Source organism: Silurus meridionalis, chromosome 6 (genome assembly GCF_014805685.1).
Source record: "Silurus meridionalis isolate SWU-2019-XX chromosome 6, ASM1480568v1, whole genome shotgun sequence".
In the NCBI taxonomy this organism is placed as follows: Eukaryota; Metazoa; Chordata; class Actinopteri; order Siluriformes; family Siluridae; genus Silurus; species Silurus meridionalis.
The window spans coordinates 9,187,490-9,214,083 of record NC_060889.1 but is presented as its reverse complement, the minus strand read 5'-3'; the positions used below and the strand labels follow the sequence as shown (position 1 = coordinate 9,214,083).

The 26,594-nt window shown below is 37.5% G+C and overlaps 2 protein-coding genes across 2 annotated transcripts; both read left to right on the top strand.

Annotated features, from left to right (window-relative positions):
* Positions 1-513: 513 nt before the first annotated feature.
* Positions 514-3,148, top strand: epdr1 (ependymin related 1). The gene is made up of 3 exons (XM_046850949.1): positions 514-885; positions 1,912-2,120; positions 2,439-3,148. Exons 1-3 carry the CDS (start codon positions 659-661, stop codon positions 2,627-2,629), a joined length of 627 nt encoding a protein of 208 aa, XP_046706905.1. The 5' UTR covers positions 514-658; the 3' UTR covers positions 2,630-3,148.
* Positions 3,149-4,524: 1,376 nt separating this feature from the next.
* stard3nl (STARD3 N-terminal like) lies at positions 4,525-13,746 on the top strand. The gene is made up of 8 exons (XM_046852810.1): positions 4,525-4,711; positions 8,840-9,123; positions 9,912-9,989; positions 10,337-10,414; positions 10,687-10,740; positions 11,057-11,174; positions 11,668-11,766; positions 12,764-13,746. Exons 2-8 carry the CDS (start codon positions 8,923-8,925, stop codon positions 12,814-12,816), a joined length of 681 nt encoding a protein of 226 aa, XP_046708766.1. The 5' UTR covers positions 4,525-4,711; positions 8,840-8,922; the 3' UTR covers positions 12,817-13,746.
* The last annotated feature ends 12,848 nt before the right edge of the window (positions 13,747-26,594 follow it).

Genomic DNA, 26,594 nt, shown 5'->3' with positions numbered 1-26,594 from the left:
TCTCCTGCCAGCATTCTCCTACTGATATACCCCATGTCCTTCCTCTGAACATGTCCAAACCATCTCAATCTCCCTCACCTTGTCTCCAAAACGTCCTACATGCGCTGTCCCTCTAATAAACTCATTTCTAATCCTGTCCATCCTCATCACTCCCAACGAAAACCTTAACATCTTCAGCTCTGCTACCTCCAGCTCCACCTCCTGTCTTTTACTCAATGCCCCTGTCTCTAAACCATACAACATCTCAGGTCTCACCACAGTCCTATAAACTTTCCCTTTCATTCTTGCAGATACTCTTCTATCACAAAACACTCCTGCTATCACTCTTCTCCACCCACTCCACCCTGCCTGCACTTTTTTCTTCACTTCTCTAATCTGATCTAATCTGATCTAATCTGATCTGTTTTTGTGTGTCGCAAAAAAAAAAAAAAGATGCACGTTCTGAAGCATGTTTCAGTGACTCCATTTTATTTGACCAATCACATTCCGAGTTGCCGCTGGCACGCGCTGCTCGGACTAAGCTCCTCCCTGTCGGTCTCGCGCTCCTAGTTACATCGCTCGCGCCTTCCCTGCACCTGCGCAGGCGCTGTCTGTACTACGCAACTAATCGCAGTTGTTTTATTACTGTATTGCTTTTGGCAGGTATTTACGTTGCAGAATGCGGATCGGCTCTGTGCATGTGTTAGCGGTGTGTGTGTGGGCGGTAGGGGTGAGCTCGCTCGGGCTCCCTGAGCAGCCGTGTGTCGCCCCGCTGCAGTGGGAGGGCCGCACCGTGCAGTATGACCACAGCACCGGGAGAAACACGCGCGCCGCTGTGGCGTACGATGCACAAAACCAACGCATACGAGTGTTAGAACAGAAGACGGGACACACACCGTGTAAGAAGTACGTACATCAGATTTCATCTTCTTATCATTACTACTCTGAAGCGTCTTGTTTAACACTCAACACAATACAAGATGTATTATCATGTTTCATTTTTTTAAATGAAATATTAATGTTTCAGTCTCCCTAAACGTTTAACAAGCTATTTCACTATACACAAAAAAAAGCGTAATCCCGTTATGTCAACGAGTCGGCTCTTTGAATCGACTCTTTGAGTCGGCTCTATATAGTGAACCGAACCTTGAGAATTGACTCGTTCTTATAGGTCTTTTTTGTAGTATATTTATATTAGGACTTTTTAATGTAAATAATCTCTAACTCTAACGTGTGTGACGCAAATCATTGTGTATATATGGAGTAGCTGTATGACAGGCAGGATCTTAAATCTGCTGAGTCAGGTAGGGGCCATCATTTATCAGGATAAATGTTTTAAATGGTGTTTAGACCCAGCAAGCACAATTATTTATGATCCACAATAACATGAATGAGGTGTTAATTAGATGTTAATGTTAATTAGAAGATGATGACATTCATAGGTCCTGTTGAGAGCTGTAAATAACTGTTAACGTGTCTATCATGTTATTGTTAACTTTTTGATGATTGTTTTTAATACATTTATAAAAAGTACTGATTAATAAAGGACGTGCCTTTGTGTGGACAGCAATGCTTTCTAGAAAATGATGCTATCATGCACTTCTCCCATTACAACTAAACCCTTGAGTACAGCCCAAGAACTGTGATTAAATGATTGTTTCTCCCCTGCGAAAAAATGAACTGATGTGCAATTGTGAATTACATTGAGTTCAGACATTAATTGAGCTTACTATTGACATAAATGCAGTATAGTATAAGTTTTGCTTTTCACTGTGTCATTTTGTGTTCAAGGCACATATGAAAACTGTTAGTGTAGAGTATTTCACATTTTCCTCCAATGCGTTATCTTTTCCTCTCGAAATCTTCTCATAATACCCGTCCTGCAGTTCACATAAGCTTGTACCTCAATTAACGTTGTCACTCTTTCCTAAGGTTCTTTGAATACATCTACTTGTATACCAGTGGCGTGTATTTCCAGATTGAGCAAGTCACCAAGGCGTGCTCTAAGCTCAATTTGACTGAGGTCTGGGACCCCTATGACATCCCAATGAACTCCACATATGAGGATCAGTATTTCATTGGTGGGCCTGGAGATATGATTGAGGTCCAAGAGTGGTCCGACCGAAAACATGCTCGCAAAGGTTAGTCCAGAATAATAAGTTATTACTTCGTCCATCCTGCTGAATAAATTTCAAAATACAAACAGGGTCACAGCGAGGTCAAATGTCTGAAATAGTTTTTCGGCAATATCCTTTTTATGATTCAAATCTACTTTAATGCTTTACATTAAGGTGTATAAATTAGTGACTTGTTAATGGATATGTCTGTATAGACATTGATAATGTCATTGTTGCATTAAATCTAGTTTTGGTGGAGTTTGGTTATTGACCCAGAAATGTCACATTATGTATATCTTTCTAAATATTACCACAGTGCATATATTTGTGTCTTCCTCACAGATGAGACCTGGGTGGGAGTTTACACCCTGAAAGACTGCTACCCCGTGCATGAGTCATACACCAAGAACAGCAGCGTGACCACGACCACTCGCTTCTTTGACCTTGAACTAGGCATCAGTGACCCTGAAGTGTTCACCCCACCCAGCACCTGCATGTCCGCTCTGCCTGAACGTATGGCCTCTGACTGCTGAAGCTTTTATTCTCAGTAATCAGGTTTGTGCAGTCTGCACAAGTAAAGGAAAGGAGTAACCTGTACACAGTAGATTTTCTAGGTGGAAAACTGCTTCTGGGCTGAAGTCATTGAGACAGAATGAAGTGTAGGCTTAACTACCAGAAAAGCACAGCTGTATCTTTATGCACCAAGGACCTCATATTTGGGCTCAAATAAGAGTGTGCATGCCATTGCTAGTTCTTTACCTCTAACGTTAGTAATTTAAAACAGTCAGAATGTTGACTTTAGTACACTTTACTACCTCCTTCTAATTTTGTTATTTTTGCACTGTGCCTCTACATCTGTTTTAACAGTTAATTTAACTTATATTTATTTTATGAGGTGGAAAAGATTAATTGTGTTCCGGTTTGTTTAACTGACACTCGTACTTGTTTAATTTGATCCATTTAACTTATATAATATGACCGCTTCAGTAATCATTGCTTCATGCTAAAATCCATAACACTAAGACATTAATAAACCAATGTTACCAAAGGAATTATGCACATTTTGTCTTTTGTTTATAATACATATGCAATACAACTATGGAAATGAAAAACATTTAGAATTACATGTATGAAGGTTAAAAGCCACTCAATTAATAACAAACAATTTCATTCAAGTACCAATTATGTCACATTTGTATTTAAATTGTTTGGAACGAACCTCAATGGAATGCAGTTTTTTTTTTGGTACATGTTAAGAGATGCAAGTTTGCAACTTTTTTTATTTTTAATTAAGCATCTTTGTTAGTAAGAGCTTATGGCCATAGATTTAGCTTTGGATGATGACAAAAAACAAAAAAAATGTCTGAAGTATGTTCTCACTCGCTCTCTTTCTCAACAACCTTGGATGAGAAACCAGGCCACTTTTGGTAACACATTTCTAATGTAGAGACATAATCCAACTTTTCCTTTCACAAGCTTTGATTTATTTACACCATGTCTTAACATTATTAGATTTAATTGCCATGATTTTGTTTTATAATAGCTATTATTTGCTATGAACCAGATCTTGGTGACTGCTCAGTCTTCGTAACTAGCCCACATCTCGCAACCCTGTTAACTGTACTGTCCTTGGCTTTTTCCTCCAGTATGGAGCAGAGGGATTTCTGCCCCATTTAGCCTCATCTAGCACTTAGTGCAGTTCCCATTTTTAATAGCAACTTTAGAATAGGAGCAAAATTATGAAACCTCTGCTTTGGTCTGTTAAATAGTTACTTGAAAACCCATGTAATATAAAAGCGATTAAAACTGCATGGAGGTACAAATGAAGATATGATGAACCTTTTTATTATTTTTTTTAACAGGATATAGGTTGTGGGCCTATCTGGTTCTCTAGATGAACTACCACTGATTTACTATAGGTAAACATATGAGGCAATACAATATATACATATATATAGATAGATAGATAGATAGATAGATAGATAGATAGATAGATAGATAGATAGATAGATGTGTATGTATGTATGTATATATGTATGTATATATGTATGTATATATATATATATATATATATATATATATATATATATATATATATATATATATATATGTGTATGTATATATGGGATATTAATATTCATAATAATATTCAATAAAAATATTCATTATTTAAACCAAACGAACTTAAATTAGAAAGAAAATTTGTATTATTTTGGGTAAATATGCCTCAAAAATGGATTCTACGGAAATAAATAACTGACTAACTGCAATTGACGGGGAAACTACACGTCCAATAAAGCCCTAGGCCGAAACGCTGCTAGGTTACTTCCGGGTTGGTCACGTGACCGACGTGCCGGAAAGAAGTTTCGATTTGATGCTGACTCCAGAACTGCGGTGCGCGACTTTAACCTGCGCTCAGCCCCTGCACCAGAAATTAAGAACTGACCTGGGATCAGCATCCCGGCAGCCCAGCATGGGCGAACAGACGGCGCAGCCCCGTGTCCACTTACAATAACATTCACATTATTACACGGGCATTCAGCAGGTTTATTCGAAGGGTTAGGTGAAGGGCTGGAACCTGAACTAGTTGTACAGCGGACTAACAGTAGTGTAAGGTAAGTAAACACTGCAGCTTTTCTCAATATAAAACACAGTGTGATTTGACCTGGCGACGATGAAATAGAAGATGATAATGACCACCTAATCAGACCTGGTTAGAGGTTTGTTATTCAGCGTCCATGTCCCTAGTTTAGTAATTTATATATGTAGTAATGTAGTGATCAGATATCTGTGTGCACTAGGATACTATTAAACTTGTATATGAGTTGGTTTCCTTGTGATAACGCATTTATTTTTCAGGATGTACATTAAGGAACAATCTTCTAACGTGCACCAAAAGCAGAAGAATGGCAAACACATTGTTTTGGGGTTTTTTTGTTTTTAATTTATTGTACCATCATATTTAGTACACTAACATCTCAGTTTACTCTTTATTACTACCGACAAAACTTCCTGTAGTTGTTGTTTCGATTGTGGTTATTTTTGTGATTCACAAACGGGCACTTTTTGTCATTGTCACCGCTTATAAAGCTTTCCTGGTTTCCGCGATTATTGTTATTACAACACAACACAACACTAACGATCTGATAACCAAAAATGCCTCCTACATAAAACCGCACTGCATTTTGATAGACTGACTTGTGATTACAGAATGCCTGCAGCTATTGAATACGAAGTGCGCATGCGCAGAAGTGCTACCTTAAGTAGGGCGTCATGATGGGGAATGACAGCTTGTCACACACAAATTTGTGTAGATACATAGATAGATAGAGAGAGAGAGAGAGAGAGAGAGAGAGAGGGGTGCCAAACACCCCAAACACATTCTGGAGAGTCTCTGGGATCTACATGTTGTGCTTCATATTCTACCAATAATATAACCTGTGTTTTCAGGCATGCTGAAAGTCCCTGCTGAATGTGTTATTTCGCTTTGTGTCATGCGAACAGACTGGTTTTACGCCTTCCTTACCGATATCCTTGCTGTGCTTGTTTTATGGCGAGGAAGTGCAAGTTTCTAGAGCTGAAGAACATTTTCTAGAGCTGAAGTATAGGTAAATGATTTACATGGAATCTCGGTCTGATTAAGGTGCTTTTTAAGGATTAGTCTGATTAGTCTTACCTGACTGTGTGTGTGTGTGTGTATACGACACAAACCTAGAATTGAAATGCTAGAGGAAATACTACAGAATTAGATAAGATACCAGGAGGTATAATAGAAACAGAACATCAAATAGAGAAACAGAGAAAAACCAGAACATTGAATAGAGTTTACAGGTAGTTTACAAAATGACAAGAACATTTTAACTACTGGTTTTTGTGTCTAAATATTTAAAACTGAATATGGATAATGTTAAGTAAGTTACTTTATGCAGGTGGATGTTATTTACAAATGGGTTCTTCCAGATTCATTAATTCTTTCAGACATTTTTAGTAAACACTGTACCCAGGTCAGGCTTGTGGTGGATATGCAGTCTGTTCTAGTAACACTGGGTATGCGGTGACAAAACACCTTTGATGGGACACTTATCTATCTCAAGGATATTACAGTGAATTGACATGCCATTAAATGAGCTTTTTATCAGAATCAGATGATTATGTGTCTTATATGTGGCATTTTATTGGAAAAATGGCAATTGGTATTGTCATATTATTCCACACATTTTATAATCTTTTGGCCTGGATCATAGTTTGTTCATAGGTCAGTGGCAGCTTGTATTTTTTCCAATAATGGAAGTGTCTGTTTATTTAAGTATCTACACTGTATAGCTAAAGGTTTGTGTACACCTGACCATCACACCCATATGTACTTTTTGAACATCCCATTCCAGATATAGTTCCCTGTTTTGTTCTTTTGAGAATTTAGCCACAAGAGCATTATTAAGGTTAGACACTGATGTTGGGTGAGGTGACATGGCACATAGTCAGAGTTAGGTTGATACCAAAGGTGTTCAGTGGGGTTGAGGTCAGGGATCTGTGGAGGACACTCAAGTTGTTGGCAAAAGGCCCTTGTGGAGCTCACTTTGCACACAGAGTTACTGTCATGGTAGAAGAGGAATGAGCTTCTTGGTTTTAGTGAAGGGAGATCGGAATGCTTCAAGCATACAAAGACTTTCTATTGTGTTACAGTTCCTAATTTGTGGCAACAGTCTGTTAAAGAACCTCATATTGGTGTGATAGACACATATATATGTATATCTCTTTGTTTCATTTGATCTTATATATATGGTATTTTATTTATTGGTCTGGCCTCCCAATCGCTTAATCTTCCATCTTAAGTAATAGTATCAAAAATCAGAACCAGTTCAAGAACGTTATATCATATAATGACAGCTAGAAAGTATGCAGTATATTTACAGTTGTAACTGATTACAGCTGTTATGGACTACTGACAGACACTCTGTGACACTCACTGATATTATTCAGTTTAAGATGTTGTTTATGTTTATATAAATTTCAGTGATTCGCAGTTGTTTATTGGTTCCACCCCATTAAAAGATCTCCCAATCATGACATGTAGAAATTCTCTTAATAAAACACAATGTATACACTGACCAGGAATAACATTATGACATGATAACTAGGGCTGCAGCTATCGATTATTTTAGTAATCGAGTTTTCTACCGATAAGTTCATCGATTAATCGAGTAATCGGTTAAATATTCAAGAGAAAATAAGTTTAAAAAAAAAAAAAAATCAATTTCAAATGACTTGTTTTATTTTGAAATGATCCCAAACTTTGGAAACTTTCTGTTGTGTTCTTTGGCCTGAATTCCCGATCCTCTATTTTTCATTCTGCAACGTCTTCTGTGTTTACCTGTCCAGGGGTCTCATTTATAAAGGTGGCGTTTTCAGCCTTGTTTTGTGCGTACGCCACCTTTTATAAATGAGACCCCTGGACACTTTTTACGCAAAGGTTTTATTTACACACCTGTAAGGAAACTCTGAGCCCTGCGTACGCAAAACGTGAAAACGCAGAAGGCGAGAAGAGGAATTAGCGTGTAAAGTAGCGACAGGGTCATGGGCAGCTGAGGCTTATCGATGCACGTGAGGAGCGAAGGCAGGCCCGTGAGATCTGATCCAAAAAACAAGCTGCTGTAGCTCAAACTGCTGTAGAAGTTAATGCTATTAATGCTCGAAGGGTTGGGACTGTTTTAGCAGCTAAAAGAAGACCAGCACAATATTAGACAGGTAGCCATAATTTTATTCCTGGTTTATATCTGCTATATGATTTATTAGAAGCTAGCGGTTTCTGGATTCCTATTGTCCAAGACTTCAATAGAGATATTTTTTTTCTAGGTTGTATGTAATGCTGCACCTAACTGTGCCTGTAAGTTGGCAGGCTAGGTTAGCTAAATACAGAATTAAAGACTGTGTTTAATCAAACAACCTTGGCCCAAATAAGCCTCTCAGTGCTTTTCTTTTTCACATGATCAATTTTAATAGGTATGAAAGGAAACCCGGTTTGTCTGAAATTCCCCATTACTTCTATTTAGATGGTTCATTTTGCAGCATACAGAAAATATATTGATCAAGGCCCTGCATTTTTTCTTTGGCATATGCCCTAAAGAGCCCACTACATCCAATGCAATAAGCATATGATGTCTTTTTAGTGTGATGCAGCATCTAATGTTGGAGATATACAGGGAAAACAGGAGGTGCAGGCAGCATTGTTCATTGTTTGGTATCCTGAATATGGAAGTGCATTAATCATGGATGTGTCTGCCCCAAAACACACAGGCAGTGTGGAATTAAATGCAATAAAGTAGTACTCGGTCCTGCTTGTTTTCTCTCAGTTATACACTGAAGCAGGTCTTGGGCTCTTTTAATTGCGGGTTAGAGATGAGCCAGTATCAGCCTCTCTATGGTCCTTAACATTTTTTTAATATAGTATTTTAAACCTAAAACCAATCTTCAGGAATAACACATTCACTGAAGCAGAGAGCCATCATATTACTGAAAATAGATTTGATTTGTGCGTGTGCATGTGCATATATTATATTCTTGTTAACTTGACTACTCATTTTGTTTGTCTTTTGTTTTAAACCAATAATGCAAAGCAAGAAGTTTCCCCTGTCAGGCACGTCTTGCCACTATAAGAGCAGTTGCACTTGTTCTTGGCCACTTCCTGAAAGAAGTCTGCTTCAGTAGTGTGAAATGTTTTTGCTTTTTGTGTCTCTGTGGTTTAGCTTGACCAGACATGGCTGCAAGGGGCCACTTCCTTGACTGGTGAGAGAAAGCAGTGGGTCTATCCTGGTGTCCTTCTCAGGTCATGGCCAGTCAGTGCAGCAGCGTGGACTCGAGAGCCACAGCAAGGGCTGTGGGCTCCATCAACTCCACTTCTGTGTGTGCCCGCATCGATTCCTATGAAGGGGTGGAAAAGAAGTGCATCTCTGACCTCCGAAGAACCTTCTGCCTCTTTGTGACATTTGACCTACTCTTTATCACTCTGCTCTGGATCATTGAGCTCAATGTAGGTTTGCACATGTACATGACAGATGACTAAAAGTCACTAACACAGAGATTTTTAGGTTTATATAGTTGGGATTATATAGTTAGTATTTACTAACAATAGTAGTTCCTTATTGACAGGAAAAAGCAAAATAGTTCAGTTGCTAGAAAGAATGAGAATGGCCAAACTGGTCCAAGCTGACAGGGAGTCAACAGGAACTACCATTAACAGCTGTGGTGAGTAGGAAAGCATAGCAAAATGCACAACATGACAAACCTTGAGGCAGAAAGGCTACAACAGCAGAAATCCACATTGGATTTCACTCCTGTCAACTAAAAACAGGGCTCTCATACAAACGTGGGTCATCAAAACTGATTTGGGCTTTTCCCATCATTCAGTTGCTCATTTCCAGTGAACCTTTAATATTGAGATATATAAATCTTAATATTTTTAATTAGTTGATAGAAACTTGATATTAATTCTAAAGTCATTTGCTTCTATTTTATGACATTTTAATTACACTTATAAGGCAGTGGTTAAGATGGTAATCAGTAATCTCTACATCTACGCCATCTAGGCCTGCGGGTCAAAGTTGGCTTGTGGTGACCTTTGATATTGTCTGCCATGCCATATATATAAAAAGGGGGAAAAAGTCCAATTTGAAAAACATTAAAAAAAAGGACCTTCTTATTTAAATTTTTTTGCTGTTTAGCATAATTTAAAAAAGGATTTATAAAATAAATCCTATTATGTCAGAGAAGTGCTTTGCATTAATGTGTGTGATTTTCTTTTTGTGTTCTCTGTTTCAGGTCAATGGAGGAATACAAGAACAGCTGAAAAAGGAGGTGTTAGAATATGACTACCACAATTCTTTTTTTGACATTTTTGTACGTAAGAGTTATTTTTTTCCTTCTATTTTTATTAAAATTCTGCTTTTACTTTGTGATACTCTTGCTGATGCATTAGTTTTCAATAACTATCATTATGTGTTTGTATATGTGACCCTATTTAGTGCAAATATGGTTCAGAAACAATCTGCTAATAGCCTGATCTCCTGATTAAGATTATATTACAGTGCTTTTTGACGTTCGAAACCGCTAGTGTTCAGTGTTCTCTTGCTTGCTCCCTGTCTGCGTATTGTTTTTTTTATCCAAAGAAACTATTTCACCTAGTGAACAGTTGATTTATTATATATTTCTAAAGCACATTTTCACATTCTTTTCTTTTTCTCTAGTTATTGGCTGTTTTCCGATTTGCAGCCTTGATATTGGCTTATGCAGTATGTAGATTGCGCCACTGGTGGCCCATCGCGGTACGTCCAATTCCACACAACATACCTTAATGTTCCACTTATTGACACCAGGGGGTATTAGTGGTCTGTCTTATGGGTGTCATGTGTCTGCCTTCTATGTTGAGCGACATAAGAGTCGCTAGATTTTCAGTCCTTGTGTAAAGGAGCTTTAAAAATATATATATAATTTATTCACTAGGATATAAAAGATTGAATGCATTGCAAACAAAAGACCTGCCATTTATGACCAGTGCTATTTATAAATCTTTTATTTTCGTTCTTTTTTTCTGCAGATAACAACAGCAATCACCAGCGGTTTCTTAATTGCAAAAGTAATTATATCAAAGGTATATTTTCTCTTTTCACTGGATAAACCACACACTCTTTTTGTAAAGCCAAAACTATTACACAAACCTGCTCTGCTGAAATGTCTTGCAAAGTAATATCTGAAAAAATCACTATAATAGTGCATAGATTATACAGAATACCACCTGAATAGGAGACCATATCAGTGCTTTATTCGTCAAATTTGTATGATCTTTGTTTAGCCAGCTGTAGAGTTTGGCAGTGTAATGTCTATTGCCGGCTGATATGAAATGCATCTCAAAATGTAAAACAAAGCATTGACATTTTAAATGCTTAATGCTCCATGTCCTTGTCTAGCTGCTGTCTCAGGGGGCATTCGGTTACCTGCTACCCATCGCCTCATTTATCCTGGTCTGGATAGAGACGTGGCTCCTAGACTTCAAAGTTCTGCCACAGGAAGCCATTGATGAAAACAGTGAGTTTGTACCATCACCGATGGTAACGTACACTACATTGTATACAAGTTTGTGCACTCCTGACCATAAGATCCATTCCACATGAAGTCTCCATTTGCTGTTACAATACAATACAAACTCCACACTGCTGGTTCCGCTAGATTTTGAGAGTGTGGAGATTTGTGTTCATTTAGCTACAGTTCAGGGACTGATGTAGGGTGAGGAGGCCTGTGGTGCAGTCATTATTCCAATGTATCCTAGTTTTTCAATAGGTTAGGGTCAGAGACATTTTAATGCTAGAACAGATTTGGGTCTTCTAGCATTTAAAGTCATTCTATACAATTTTACACCTCTAACTTTCTGGTCAAATTTTAGAGAAGAAATATAGTGGCTAGAAAAGTAATGTGTCCTAGTATTTACCATATAGAGTATATTGTGTTTAATTGTATTTAATATATTTTTTTTTATTGGTGGAAAAAAAAACACATTAACAATTGCATATATATTTGACAGGGTATCTAACAATACAGAGTATCTCAGACAGAGCTCCACTCTTGCTACCAGGGCCTGTCTCAGATGGGCAGTTCTATTCACCACCAGAGTCTGTAGCAGGTAAGAGATCACAAATGCACAATGTGACATTATAAAAGGTATAGTAAGAAAGTCATTCTGTGGCGTTTACATAAGGATTAGACATAATGGTACTTGTGAGCGAGTACACATGAGGTTATTAAGTGGCTGTTGAACCACAGAGCTCGTTTCCTGGAAAGTAATACCATCAGAGCCCAGGTGCACCAGTATTAATTCAGATACATTTAAATAAATGAAACCACATGGTACATAAGAATAAAACCTCAGCCATATGTGTGTTGCAAACTCATGAGGTTTCCATGGTAATGATGATGATGATGATGAGGTGTGCTCTGCACAGACATTTACTGTGATAAAGATACTCAATGGCCATTGATGCATTGGGCGGATTCTGACCACAATTTGCAGAGCTATTCAAAATCTAATTCCTTGTAAATGAGTTGTTATTACAGTAACTATAAGATCTTTGACACCAGCAGTATTGTTCTGTGCAATCCATGTTGTGTATGATAAAGATATGAACTTAGCAATGTGTGTACAACAGGTGTGGATCACAAAGCCAGACAGAGAAATGTGGAGAAAGAGCAGTAGTATGATTTAGGAGGAGTCCAAAGAGAGAGGGTTTGCATTTGGGGATGTAGGACGATTGTTACCAGATATATATATAAAATGCAGTTTTCATCCATATTTTTTCAGTTGGTAACCATCTGATCATACACTATAACATGTAACAGCCTTATACCTGACCAATCACTTTCAAGATTTCTTTGAGGAAACTTTGAGGACAAAATGTTCATTTGCTACTTAATATATCCCACCCACTAACAGATGCCATGAAAATGAGATAATCAATTATATTCACTTCACCTGTTAGTGGTCATTTAGTTATGATGCCTGATCATTCTATAATTTTTACTTATAAATATACAATTCTTAAGTGAGAAGAAACTGTTCTAAAACAATTCATATTATCCCTGTGGTTTTTTTTAAATAACAAAAATCTGTTTGGACCTTTCAGATTCTGATGAAGAACTTGATGACAAGCATGACCTTGAAAAACCCATCGTCTAGGAGGAGTTTCAAGCTGCACATTTGTTGGAATGTCCAATTTCGCTTCATGTAAAGGGTGTGTGTATGTATGAGTATCACTGGGTTACTCAGGAGTAATCAGTACTGTGCCAGCAATAAGATCTTGAGGCTTGAGCAAATGATATTGACATCCACTCTGATTCCACAACTGCAAACAATCAGAACCATGTTCCACTGTTTTAATTAATACTTTCCCAGACACTGCAGAGTTTCCACATTGTTTTTGATTTGCTCATGTACACATATATGAAGGTTAAAATCGAAGAACTGCTATTCAACATGTGCTGCACTGTGATATTTTCTTGTTCGGTTTTTTAAGACTCTACTGTAGCAAACTGTTGCAATCTTGACTCCGGAGGTATCATACATTACAAGGGCAGTTAAAACTTCTTGTATTTATATAAAAAAAAAAATCCAAAACATCTCATTGTTCATTCTGTTGAGTTGCAGAGTTCCAGATTACAGAGGAATCACATTTATTTACATTGTTCTTAATGCTGTTTAAATCAGTCACCATTTTAACGTTTGTTGCCAGTTCTTCTTTATGAAACAGACTTTCACATATTATAGGAAATTATATATTTCACTTATAACATGTTTGGAAGTGTTTGCTAACCCACAGACTAACATGCACCATAAAAGGGCTTACATGATTCTGCATGATCATAAACTGTTCACTATAAAATATGCATGTTGTCTGTTATTAGACATTACTAAATACCATGTGTGCATTCATTTGCAAGAGACTTTTTGGTTGTTTGGTTTTTACGTTTATATTTTAGGCGAGACTTTCTGTATGTGGGGATTGTGTAAAACCCTCAGCCTTTAAAATTGTAAAATTATTTTGTGCCATTTTTTTTTCCATAGTAAATGGAAAATTGTTTGTTTTAATTAAAGTTTCTGGTTATTTCAGATTGCGTTCAGTCATGTTCATTGATAAACAAAAAAAGTTTTTGATATACACTGATCAGGCATTACATTATGACCACTTGCCTAATATTGTGTTGCATTAACTTCTTCAGCAATTTGACCTACAGGAGCTCGTCTGTTGGATCGGACCACACAGGCTAACCTTTGCTCCCCACGTGCATCAATTAACCTCGGCCGCCCATGACCCTCTCACCGGTTCACCACTTTTTGTTCCTTGGCCTACTTTTGAAAGATTTTTTGAGATTCTCTGACCCAGTTGTCTGTTTACACATTAACTTTAAGCATAACATTTTCACTTGCTCCCTAATATATTCGACTTAGTAACAGGTGCTGAAGAGAAAATTAGTTTTATTCACTTTTTCGGGTCATAATCTTAAAATGGCATATTGTTATCTGCTCAATGTATAATATCAAAAAATTGAAAGTGTTCTGTCCTACATGCGCTGTCCCGCTAATAAACTAATTTCTAATCCTGTCCATCGTCGTCACTCCTGACGAAAACCTAAACATCTTCAGCTCTGCTACCTCTAGCTCCACCTCCTGTCTTTAACTCAGTGCCACTGTCTCTAATCCATACAACATCGCAGGTTTTACCACAGTCCTATAAACTTTCCCTTTCCCTCTTGCAGATACTCTTCTATCACAAATCACTCCTGACACTCTTCTCCACCCACTCCACCCTGCCTGCACTTTTTTCTTTACTTTTCTAACACACTCTCCATTACTTTGCACTGTTGACCCCAGGTACCTAAACTCCTCCACCTTCTCCACCTCTTCTTGCTGTAACTCCACCACTCCACTGCCCTCTCATTCACACAAATGTACTCTCTTGTCTCAAATGTCTCACTCCTACTGACTTTCATCCCCCCTTTCTTCAGCGCATATCTCCACCTCTTCAGGTTCTTCTCTTCCATTCCTCAGGCATCCTCTCACCTTCCACATTGAACAACCCGGTTATAAACTCCACTGCCATTTCTCCTAAACATCTCCATGCTTCTACCGATATGTCACTCACTTCCTCCTTACTAATCCTATCCACTTCCTGCTTCACCATCTCCACATCATCCAACCTTGTCTCACTCTCATTTTCCCTCGTTCATCAGCTGCTCAAAATACTTCCTCCATCTTCTCAACACACTCTCCTCACAAGTCACAAAAGTTACAAAATTTCCATCTCCATCCTTTATTGCTCTAACTTGCAGCACATCCTTCCCAGCTCGGTCCCTCTGCCTGGCCAATCGGTACAAATCCTTTTCCTCCTTCCTTATTGTCCAACTTCACATACAGCTCCTCATATGCCTTTTCCTTGGCTTTCACCACATCCCTATTTACCTGCTGCCGCATCTCCTTTTACTCCTGCCTACTTTTTACATCACTATGTCTATCCCAATTCTGTGTTGCCAACCTCTTTATCCTTATGCTTTCCTGAAACTCCTTATTCCACCACCATGTCTCTTTGTCTTCCTTTCTATTTCCAGATGTCCCACCAAGTACCTTCCTAGCTGTCTCCCTTATCACTCCTGCAGTAGTTGCCCAATCATCCAACACCTCTTCACCATCACCGAGCCCCGGTCTGACCTCTTCCCTAAATCTCACACTACAGTCTTCCTCCTTCAGTGTCCACCATCTTATTCTTCATTCAGTCCTCGCTCTCCTCCTCTTCTTCTTCACCTTCAAAACCATCCTACAGACCAATCTCCTTCAGGTTGCATCTCCTACATAGAACATAGTCCACCTGTGTGCACCTTCCTCCACTCTTATATGTCACCCTATGATCCTCCTTCTTAAAATAAGTGTTCACCACTGCCATTTCCATCCTACATGCCCAATAAAATCTGCTCCAATCACTAATCTTTCATTTCCTGAATACACCTTCTACCACTCCATCAAACTGACGCCAGAATTTTTCCTTCTCCTCCATCTCACAACCCACTTGTGGAGCATGAGCACTGAGGCCGTTTATCATCACCCCTTTAACTTCCAGCTTCACATTCATCACCCTATCAGAAACTCTTTTTACCTCCACTACACTCTTACTGTAGTCTTCCTTCAGAATCACCCCTACACCCTTTCTCTTTCAATCTACAAACCCGATTCCAAAAAAGTTGGGACACTGTACAAATTGTGAATAAAAACAATGCAATGATGTGGAAGTTTCAAATTTCAATATTTATTTCAGAATACAACATAGATCAAATGTTTAAACTGAGAAAATTTATAATTTTAAGGGAAAAATAAGTTGATTTTAAATTTCATTTCATCAACACATCTTAAAAAAGTTGGGACAAGGTCATGTTTACCACTGTGTGGCATCCCCTCTTTTTTTTATAACAGTCTGCAAATGTCTGGGGACTGAGGAGACAAGTTGCTTTAGGAAAAGGAATGTTGTCCCATTCTTGTCTAATTCAGGCTTCTAGTTGCTTAACTGTCTTAGGTCTTCTTTGTCACATCTTCCTCTTTATGATGCGCCAAATGTTTTCTGGACTGCAGGCTGGCCATTTCAGTACCCAGATCCTTCTTTTACGCAGCCATGATGGAATTGATGCAGTATGTGGTCTGGCATTGTCATGTTGGAAAATGCAAGGTCTTTCCTGAAAGAGACGACGTCTGGATGGAAGCATATGTTGTTATAGAACTTGGATATACCTTTTAGCATTGATGGTGCCTTTCCAAATGTGTAAGCTGCCCATGCCACAGGCACTCAAGCAACCCCATACCATCAGAGATACAGGCTTCTGAACTGAGCACTGATAACAACTTGGGCTTGTCCTGGTCTTCTTTAGTCCGGATGACATGGCGTCCCGGTTTTCCAAAAAGAACTTCAAATTTTGATTCGTCTGACCACAGAACAGTTTTCCACTTTGCCACAGTCCATTTTAAATGAGCCTTGGCCCAGAGAAAATGCCTGCGCTTCTGGATCATGTTTAGATATGGCTTCTAGATCACCGGCATCTAGTATGGTTTTCTGGCCTTGACCCTTACACACAGAGATTGCTCCAGATTCTCTGAATCTTTGGATGATATTATGCACTGTAGATGATGATAACTTCAAACACTTTGCAATTTTTCTCTGAGAAACTCCTTTCTGATATTGCTCCACTATTTTTCGCTGGAGCTTGGGACTGGCACTAAGAGTGCACTGGCTTGTGCAACCCTAATGGCTGGGTTAAGTGTTCTGTATACTCATTCAATATTCTTCTTGGTTAAATGCATGATCCCTAATTATTAGCTTTACTTAAAAGTTTAATGTAATTTATTTAATTACTCTGAGCATCATTGGATTCTATTAGTCAAAATGAGATGAGACCTTTTTTTTGTTTAAAACAATTTAATGGACATTTCTTAGCTCATGGAAATGCATGAAAACTGGAATATGTTTATGCAAATTCACATGCAACAAAGCATCATGCATACAAGAGGATATCCAAATCAGTTTTATTTGTGTAGCATTTTATCAATGGACAGATATGAATAGATATAAGAATATACAGTTAAGAATCATAAATTAGTCACAGTAATTTATCCCTGATGAGAAAACCAGTGGTGACAGTGGAAGGGATAAACTCCAAAAGATGGTATGATGAAGAAACCATTTATTTTAGCTTATTTATTTATTAAATAAGCTAATACGGTGTGACCCTTTCTTAAGCAACAATAAAGGCTAATTATTTGGTTCTAAGTTTCTAGTTTCCAGAACAGGCATTTATTTACTCTCCTCTCAATAATTTGACAACAAAAACAAGTCAGGGTGGTAATTGTTGGGGTCTTTATCATTGCTTCTAACCAGGAGTTTGTTTATGAGTCCTGATGTCCAGACTATATTTACGAAGCAGAGCTAGAACTTTATGCGGAAGCTCTAAACTAATAGTGAATCTCCAAATTAGATTTCAGGGAGGCAGTTTTGAGTGTTTTTTGAATGTCTCTGCTCACTTATTTGCCATTTCATGTTTTGTGGTAAGAAGAGTTTATCGATGTCTGACATGCTGTAATTTTGGTCTGCTTCCTTTGCCTTTCATTTTGCCTCACAACCTAAATCTTATTTTTTTGGAGTTTTTAGTGTTAGACTTGATACAAATTGTTTACAAGTTTGTTTGTTGATATCGTGTTTTATTTTGACAGGGCCTCAATTTGAATAGTTTTCATAGTGCCACAGATTACATCTTTAGTTTGGTTTCCTATATGTCTTTTGGTATAACTTCTGTAACTGATATTAGAGTATCAGTGAACCACTTTATCTGTTATGGCTGTATTAATGCTCTGAACTAAACTTCTAAAAGGAAAGCTTTTTTAAACCTTTACTTGTTGCATGTCTGCTTCTGCAAAGGATATATTATCATCTATATTTATCATTATCATTATTACTGTTTTATACATATGCAAATATACATATAGCACACACTTTATTAAAAGCTACGATAAGGTCTGTTGTGAGCAAACTCTACATGAATAAATCTCACACACACCCTCAACAGCTAGCTTAAAGTGAAAAATGTGGTGAAGCTGCTGTGTTTTACTTCCAGTAAACATTCAGTTGCAGTGGAAAAAAAAAACCCACCACACAGTCCACAGCTGTTTCCATTCTATTTGTTTAAACAAAATTGATTCTCATTAGAGTGACCTTTTTAAACTTAAATATTTCATTTAAAAATGTGCCCAAACAAATAATTCTGTGTAAACTCTATTGTCTGTTGACTGCATAATGATTAGGAGTCTCAGATACTTAATCCAGCCTGTCTTGTACAACAAGCCACGAATAAAGTCTTATAGATCAAACGTTTCCATTACTGTATAATGTTTGATGTAAATCTTAACTATTTTTATGCATTGTGCTGCTGCCACATGATTGGCTTAAAATATAGATCAATATATGCAGCTGTACAGGTGTTAATGTATTAATAAACACAGTGAGCAACTGCATTAGATACTCGGTCATTACATCAGGTAACACTTTAAAGTCTATATTATAACATTGTAACTATATAATATATTGTAACATTATCACTATCTTTCTGCAAACGTGTAAAAACCTGTTGTCCCTGTTTAAAAAGACATCTTAGTTATAGCTAACCAACACTGTATGGATATATAATAAATAAAACTCTATGACCCATTATCTTTATACATCTAGATTAACTTCATTTGCTATAAGCTAGTTTCAAACAGGCATTATTGTATCAGTGAAGAAAACAAGACTATTGGAAATAAAAAAGCGCTGTTCAAGAAGATATGAAAAGTACAAAAGTTAAAAATTGAAAACATATTCTCAGATTTTACGTTTTAAATACCATAATACAGTATCTCACAGAAGTGAGTACATCCTTCACATTATAGCAACCATTTCAGTATACTCACTTAAGTAGCGTACTCAACAATGGCTGTATATTTAGTTATTTTTAGAGGACAGTAAATCTGTATGGCTATAATCTGTAATCTGTAAATTACTCTAAAGTATATCTAATTTTCTTTCTATAGTATTGTCACAAATAATAAAATGGCTTGAAATGTGAAGGGTGTACTCACTTTTGAAATTAAATTTACTCAAGTTTTTACTTTTGTATAAAAAGAGGATATTAAAAAGTATTAATTAAAATTCTACTTCAGAGAGAATTCATGTGTAACATAAAATGGATACTCGTGGCATGTAAAGTCGTGCTGTTTGGCCGATGGGCGAATCAGTGAGCTTTGCTCCTGAACATCTCCTGGTTCGCATTGTTTCTCTTGTACAGTATGACACAGACGGTGCAGAAATACAGCACATTTTTCTCCAGCAGTATCACATACAACACATTCAACAGGTACAGATTGTGGATAAGTTCGAACTCACCTGCACAAGAGAAACAAAAAAAAATATCAAACTCAACATCAGAAAGTGTTACAGCCTTTGCATTACAACATTCGCTTTAAAATTCATTAACAGGAATTTTAAAGAATACATTTATCAAAAAGAAAAAGTTTGTCTTTTGGGTTAATGTAATACAAAAACTGAAATGATAGTTAAGATAAAATATGTATTAAGGTAATATGAATGTGAATTTTAATGGGTATTTTTTTTTTTTACCTATGCATCAAGCTGTGAATAAGGACTTTATGAAGTTTAACATTTGCCACTACTGAGGACATATAAAAAAAAAACTTTGTTGTTACCCAATGGAATCACATTAATCTGGTCATCAAATCTGCTGTCGTGTTGAACAATGCAGGTGAATTGTTTGTTTTTTGCTTTATGCTGGTCTACGATGAGCATGCTGGTTATTTGGACTTGATCCACATCTCTTTGCTCCAGTTGCTCGTCCTCGATCAGCTCCACTTTTCTTCTGCCCCAATCTTCTGCTTGCCATATGAATCTCACCATGTTCGGGAACATGGATCTTGCCTGGCACAGCATCACACGCTTTCCATTTGATTGTTTTTTAGACAATGCGTAGACGGACACACATGGTTTTTTAACTTGGTCCTTTTCAGTGTCTGTATCATAATGGAGAAATGCAAATGTTGCAGCATTTAACAGTCTATAGATCAATCATTTTGCATAATCCATCAATTCTTTTATGCCTTATGAATGAGAACTATGTAATTATGTAAATTTTTTAATTCAGACAACGTTTGTTCAGATTATTTGATTACAAATGAGACTGACGATATCCAGGGCTCAACAGGGACATTACAGAAATATGTTAAAGAAAAATGTTGATTATTAAAAGCATTCATGTTTTTATGTAAAAGCAAAAATAAGTTCTACAAAATCCATGGCCCAAAGTATGTGGGCACCTTTGCCATCACAAACATATAAGGTTCGTCTCCAAATAGGGACAAACTGGAAAGCAAACCACTGTAGCTACTTATACACATAATAAAATCCATGAAGACATGGTTTGCCAAAGTTTGAGTGGTAGAACATTATTGGCCTGCCCTGAATTAACTAGACCTTTGGACTTAACTGGAATGCTGACTGCCCCCAGGCTTCTTACGTGCACCCAAACTCACTATTTGTGAGTGTTCTAATGCCACTATAGACACCCTTCAAATTCTAGCAGAAACCTTCCCCGAAGATTAGATGTTATTATAAAAGCAAAGCAAAAGGGAAGTATATATGGAATGAAATGTGTTTGTGTGTGTGTGTGCGTGCCTAATTTAAAGAATTTAAACTTGTGTATGCAAGTTACAAGACAACATGACAAAGGATCAAATCCAAAATGTTGAGAGTTAAAACATTTTGAGTACTGTTTTTGATGGATCTTTACACAACACACAACACAAGAAACAAGTCTTTATTAGACAATGTCTATAATTATTACTATGTATCAAAATAAATATCATATTTAAACTTACAAAAAATATTTTGGGTTTCAAAGCATCTAATATTTGTATTTGTAAATAGAAAAAATTTCAACATTCAAATTTTTATGTATTATTTGATCCTTTTGTCACTTTGCATTTAATAATTTATTGTGTGAATCTTGGAATTTTTAGATTTAGAAAACTGACTTTGTTAGAAACATTTCTCTTTGTAAAGATTTACTTTCAATCACATTTTTTGTGTTTGTTTTTGTTACTGTACTGCTTGTGATCCTATTTTAACATTCCTTTTGATTCATTGTTTAATTCTTTTAAAATGGCAAAAAAAATACTGTTTGGCATAATTACATTAAACATATTATCAGTTCATAAGACAAAAAAGCAAAACAAAAATGTGCTTATACCTGTGACAATAAGCCGAGTTCCAGATCCAAACACTTTATTGAAGTTGTAGTAGTAGTAGTATCCATTGTATAACTGAACATCACACTGTGACACAAACTACATCAAAAACTAGTCATCTAAACAATGTCTTAACAAGTCTATAATACAGCTGGAACCCAATGCATTTTGCATGCAGTGTAATTTGTTTAATAATTTGAAATTGTCACAAGTTCGCTTAAAGACCCAAAGATGTTTCATTATTTGAATCAGCTTTATTGGCCAAGTGTGTCTGATTATACATGGAGTTTCTGGTAATCCTATAGTGCAGACTTCACACACATACTGTACACAAACTAACATATAGACATCAAGTAATAAAAAGAAAACCGAGAGCACCACATAATACATTCTAAAACAAACTAGATTAGCATTCTTACCTTCAATGTAATGTCTTGTTGTTGAGACAAAAACCTTATCTCCAGCTTTGCATAGTATTATGTCAAAGAACAGAAACATTATTTCAATGACCTCTAATGTTTTATGTAGAGCAAATATTCATATTAAATGTATTACTCTAACCAGGCCATTTTGCTTAAGATGCTGTAAAAGTAATTATCAAATTTACTATTGTTGGCAAAGCATCTTAAATAAAACAATTTTTAACAGGTTAATCATGATCTTACCACTAGGTGCTGAAATAGCTGGCATGTTTCTCTTAAATGTATCAGGTGAATAAAGCACTTCTGAAAACATGTTTTCTGTTACTACTTATCTGATTATTATCTAAATCTAAATTTAAATTTACTGACTGCAGCTCTCACTTTTTACTTGTGATGCTGTTACAGTATGACAAGTTTTTTACTCTAAACTCTTTTATTTTAGTAATCGAGTTTTCAACCGATTATGCCAGGACAGGTCTCTTAAAATGAACAAGAAGTTGTTTCCTTTTTTAGAAAAATTTACATTTTATTTCTGAAATTGCTTACAAAATCACAATACCTTTCATGCATTTATTTGCCATATTACACCAAAATGCAAATGCAAATATATAAATAAAAAACTTTTTCTCTTATTTTTATTTTTTTTGGCTTGAATCCTATGGAACCCCATTTCCATTTATTCAGGGATTAGTTTGATACTGTCAGGGAACAGCCTGCCACGCCTTCCCCTTTGACATCACTCACCTCGGCTGGGAAAAAAGGGGGTGGTGTCCAATGCTGTATTGATTATTGTGGATTGACCGATGTAGGATTAAGTACCAGTTCTAGTACTGCTTGAAAAACTTTGTGTAGTCAAAATATTCAGGAAAAATGGACCTGCATAGTGAGTATAATAACTGGACTGCACAATAGGAGTGGAAGTGGAGTAGAAGAAAGCTTTTAGTAACAGACTTCATCATTACCATCAGTGAACATTCAGGGAAAGAACATTGTGACTCTTACAAATACCTGGGTGTTCATCTAAACAGCAAACTGGACTGGACAGACAACACTGAGGATTTATAAGAAAGGGCAGAGCAGACTCTTTCTGGTTAGGAGACTAAGGTCTTTTGGGAGTGCAGGGAGAGCTACTGAAGACCTTTTTTGGCTCTGTGGTGGCCTCAGCCAAATTCTATGGTGTGGTCTGCTGGGGCAGCAGCATCTCTACTGCAGACAGGAAAAGACTGGACAAGCTGATCAGGAAGGCCAGTTCAGTCCTGGGGATTCCATTTGGATACTGTACAGGAGGTGGGAGAAAGGAGGATGGTAGTGAAACTATCATCATTGCTGGAGAACGTCTCTCACTCCCTGTATGAAAACGTTTAATCGTTTAGCAGCTTCCTCAGTGACAGACTGTTACATACTAAGTGTCTGAAGGAGCGTTACAGAAGCTCTTTTCTCCCTGCTGCAGAGGTGGCAAAAGTACACACATTCTTAACTTAAGTAGAAGTACAGATACTCATGTTTTAAAATACTCGGGTAAAAGTTGAAGTACTGATTAAACTTTTTTTACTTAAGTGAAAGTAAAGAAGTTTTGGCTCTGACATGTACTTAAGTAAAAAGTAGTTATTACTGCTACCTGTTTTAGCTGTTAACTGGACCTCACATCATAGATAGATAGATAGTTAGATGGATGGATGGATGGATGGATGGATGGATGGATGGATGGATGGATGGATGGATGGATGGATAGATAGATAGATAGATAGATAGATAGATAGATAGATAGATAGATAGATAGATAGATAGATAGATAGATATGGATATGATAGCCTAGTGGGTTAAGTCAGAGTCCCCACAAGGATGAGTTTGAGAGTTTGATTCCTGGTTGCTGTGTTGGTAAATAAAACTTCTGGACCTTGTCCCCTCTGAAAACATTTAAATTCTGTCCTTTCTGTGTTGGATTAATTTCTTGATTTCCTGGTCTTTAATAAAAGATAACTCCACCAAAAAAAGCACTTCTGTGGTAGCTCAGTGGGTTAAGGCTTGCGCCTGAACATGGTCCTTAATATAGTCCATGCTGGTGATAAGGTTTCAAAGCCAGTCCTACATGCCTTCTTTCTTACTGCGCTGGCATGAAACAAAGTATGAACCCTCCAAAAAGCACACATGCTTTTCAGCAGTGGTCGCTCAGTGGTTTAAGGCTTGTGCCTCATCTAAACATGCTTCCCAGTCTGGTCTCTTCCATGGTTCAGTGGGTTAAGGCTGGTGCCTCACTGATGGTGAGGATCATGGTTTGAATCCTGCTTTCTGCCTGCTAGTGGTTATGTTCCTGCTTCCTAAATCTTTCTTTAGCTTTATATTCTTGTGTTGATGGTTTAAAGGTAGATAGACCTGCTCTAAACAAGCTTCCTGGCCTGTCTTCCCTGATGGTTCAGTGGGTTAAATCAGGTTTCTTGCTTTTGGTGGGGTTCAGGGTTAGAATCCTGCTTTCTGTCTGCCAGTCACGATCAGGATTCACTTCCTACATCTTTCTTTGGTAAAATATTTTTGTTTTAATGGGTTGAAAAGAAAGATGGACCTGCTCTAAATAAGCTTGCTAGCCTGTCCTTACCAATAGTTCAATGGGTTAAGGTTGGTATCTTGCTGGTGGTGGGGATCATGGTTCGAGTCCTGCTTTCTTCCTGTTATTTACAATGTGGGTTCAACTTGTGCTACTTACGTCTGTATTCGCTTCCTACATCTTTCTTTACTCTTAAATTCTTGTGTTGATGGTTTGAAAAGAATGATAGACCTGCTCTAATCAAGTTTCCCGTCCTGTTTTTTCCTAATGGCTTTGTGGGTTAAGGCTGGTACTTTGCTAATGTTGGTGGTCAGGGTTCAAACCTGGCTTTCTGTCTGCTAGTCATGAGGTAGGTTAGATTCCTGATTCCTACATCTTCATATTCTTGTTTTGATGTATTAGAAAGAAAGATAGACCTGCTCTAAACAAGCTTCTCAGCTTGTCCTTCCTGATGGTTCAGTGGGTTAATGCTGGTGCCTTGCTAATGATGTGAATCAGGGTTCAAATCCTGCTTTGTCCATTCTATTCATGGTTTTGCTTCCTATGTCTGTCTTTAGCATTATATACTTGTGTTGATGGTTTGAAAGAAAAGATAGACCTGCTCTAAACAATCGTCGCAGCTGGTCCTTTCTGATGGTTCAGTGGGTTAAGACTGGTATTTTGCTGTTGGTGGGGTTCAGGGTTCGAATCCTGCTTTCTGTGTTTCTGTCTGGTCTGGATTTCTTGCTTTGAAGCATGAAACGAAGGATAAACCCCCCAAAAAAAGAAGTTTTGTTGTGGGACTTGATGGCTTTGTGGTAAAAGCCATGCCTCTGAGCTCAGAGGTTGCTGGTTCGAATCTGGCTTGTCCCCACACTGGGTAAGCTGTGTGGAAAGTAGTGTATGGTGAGCAATGAGGTAGTTGACTGTAAACAAAGGCTGTGATTACTGGCTGCTTCACAGCCTCAGAAAAAGTGAGGGTGATAGGTTTTTGCAAAATTTTTCCCTATATATGCAAAACTAAGTCCACACTTTTTCGAACATTTTTGCTCCATAACCCCTGTTTTCAGCTTCTCAGACACCGGGGGGGCAGATGCCCGGATATTCCCCCCCTGCTTCAGGATACGCCCTCCGAAACCACATCCAACCTTCCACGCAGCCATTTCTGACACCTTCCTTACTACGGCCACCGGAACCTTCCACACTCTTAACTTGGAGCCATGGCCAGGGTTTGAACCAGCAACCTCTCAATCCAGAGGTAAAGCTCTTCCAATTGAGCCACAGGATCTCCTGCAAGAACCTGATTTTTAGGACCTTTTTTGTTCTTTTTAAAAACTTTTTAAAGAATTTAAAGGAAAGCTAAGGGGTAGGAATCGAACCGGGTGAGTCAGATAGCAGCAACCACTTCACTGACCATTACACCAACACAGGAGAGGCAAACAAGCCTTTGCTTATTGGACTCTTGGCTTTTCTATAGTCAGGAGACCAGCGTTTTCTCTTAGATCATGATGGTAGAGGGTCAAAACGTCTCCTTCCTGTTCATTCTCTCAGTAACTCGAAGTCTATGAGAAGTGACTCAGGTACAAGAACCACATCTCCAACACCTGCACCACTGATATACCATGATTTGCCAGCAACCAATTTTAATGATCTTTCATTGTTCTGTTTTTAAAAACTTTCAATAGTGTTCAATATGAAACTAGAAGAATCAAACCAGGGAAGTCTTTCATCATAGATCACTAATGGCATTACTTCAAAACTCAAAACTTTGTTAGACATGTAAATAAGCAGGAAAGACAGAGACAAAGACAAAGAGACACAGACACAGCTTATATATATATATATATATATATATATATATATATATATATATATATATATATATATATATACAAGGGGGGAAAATTTGGCATTTAACGTCAGTTATCTCGATCAGCGCTGTGCAGCCGCTGAAAAACTTGTGAAAGTGGCGGAAAAATCAAGCCTTACAGATGCTACAGGTGTTGTATTGTATACTGGTGAATCTCTGCTGTTAGTTAGTGCACATATGCCTTTTGTTGTTAAATGTTATGCGATGAACGGGAGGCGAAATTAGAAGCGCGCGCTGAACAGCACACAGCAGAACGTGGGATGAGCAGCAAAAGCATAATATGAACAACGGCAGGATTGGGGAATCCACGATGCGCTTT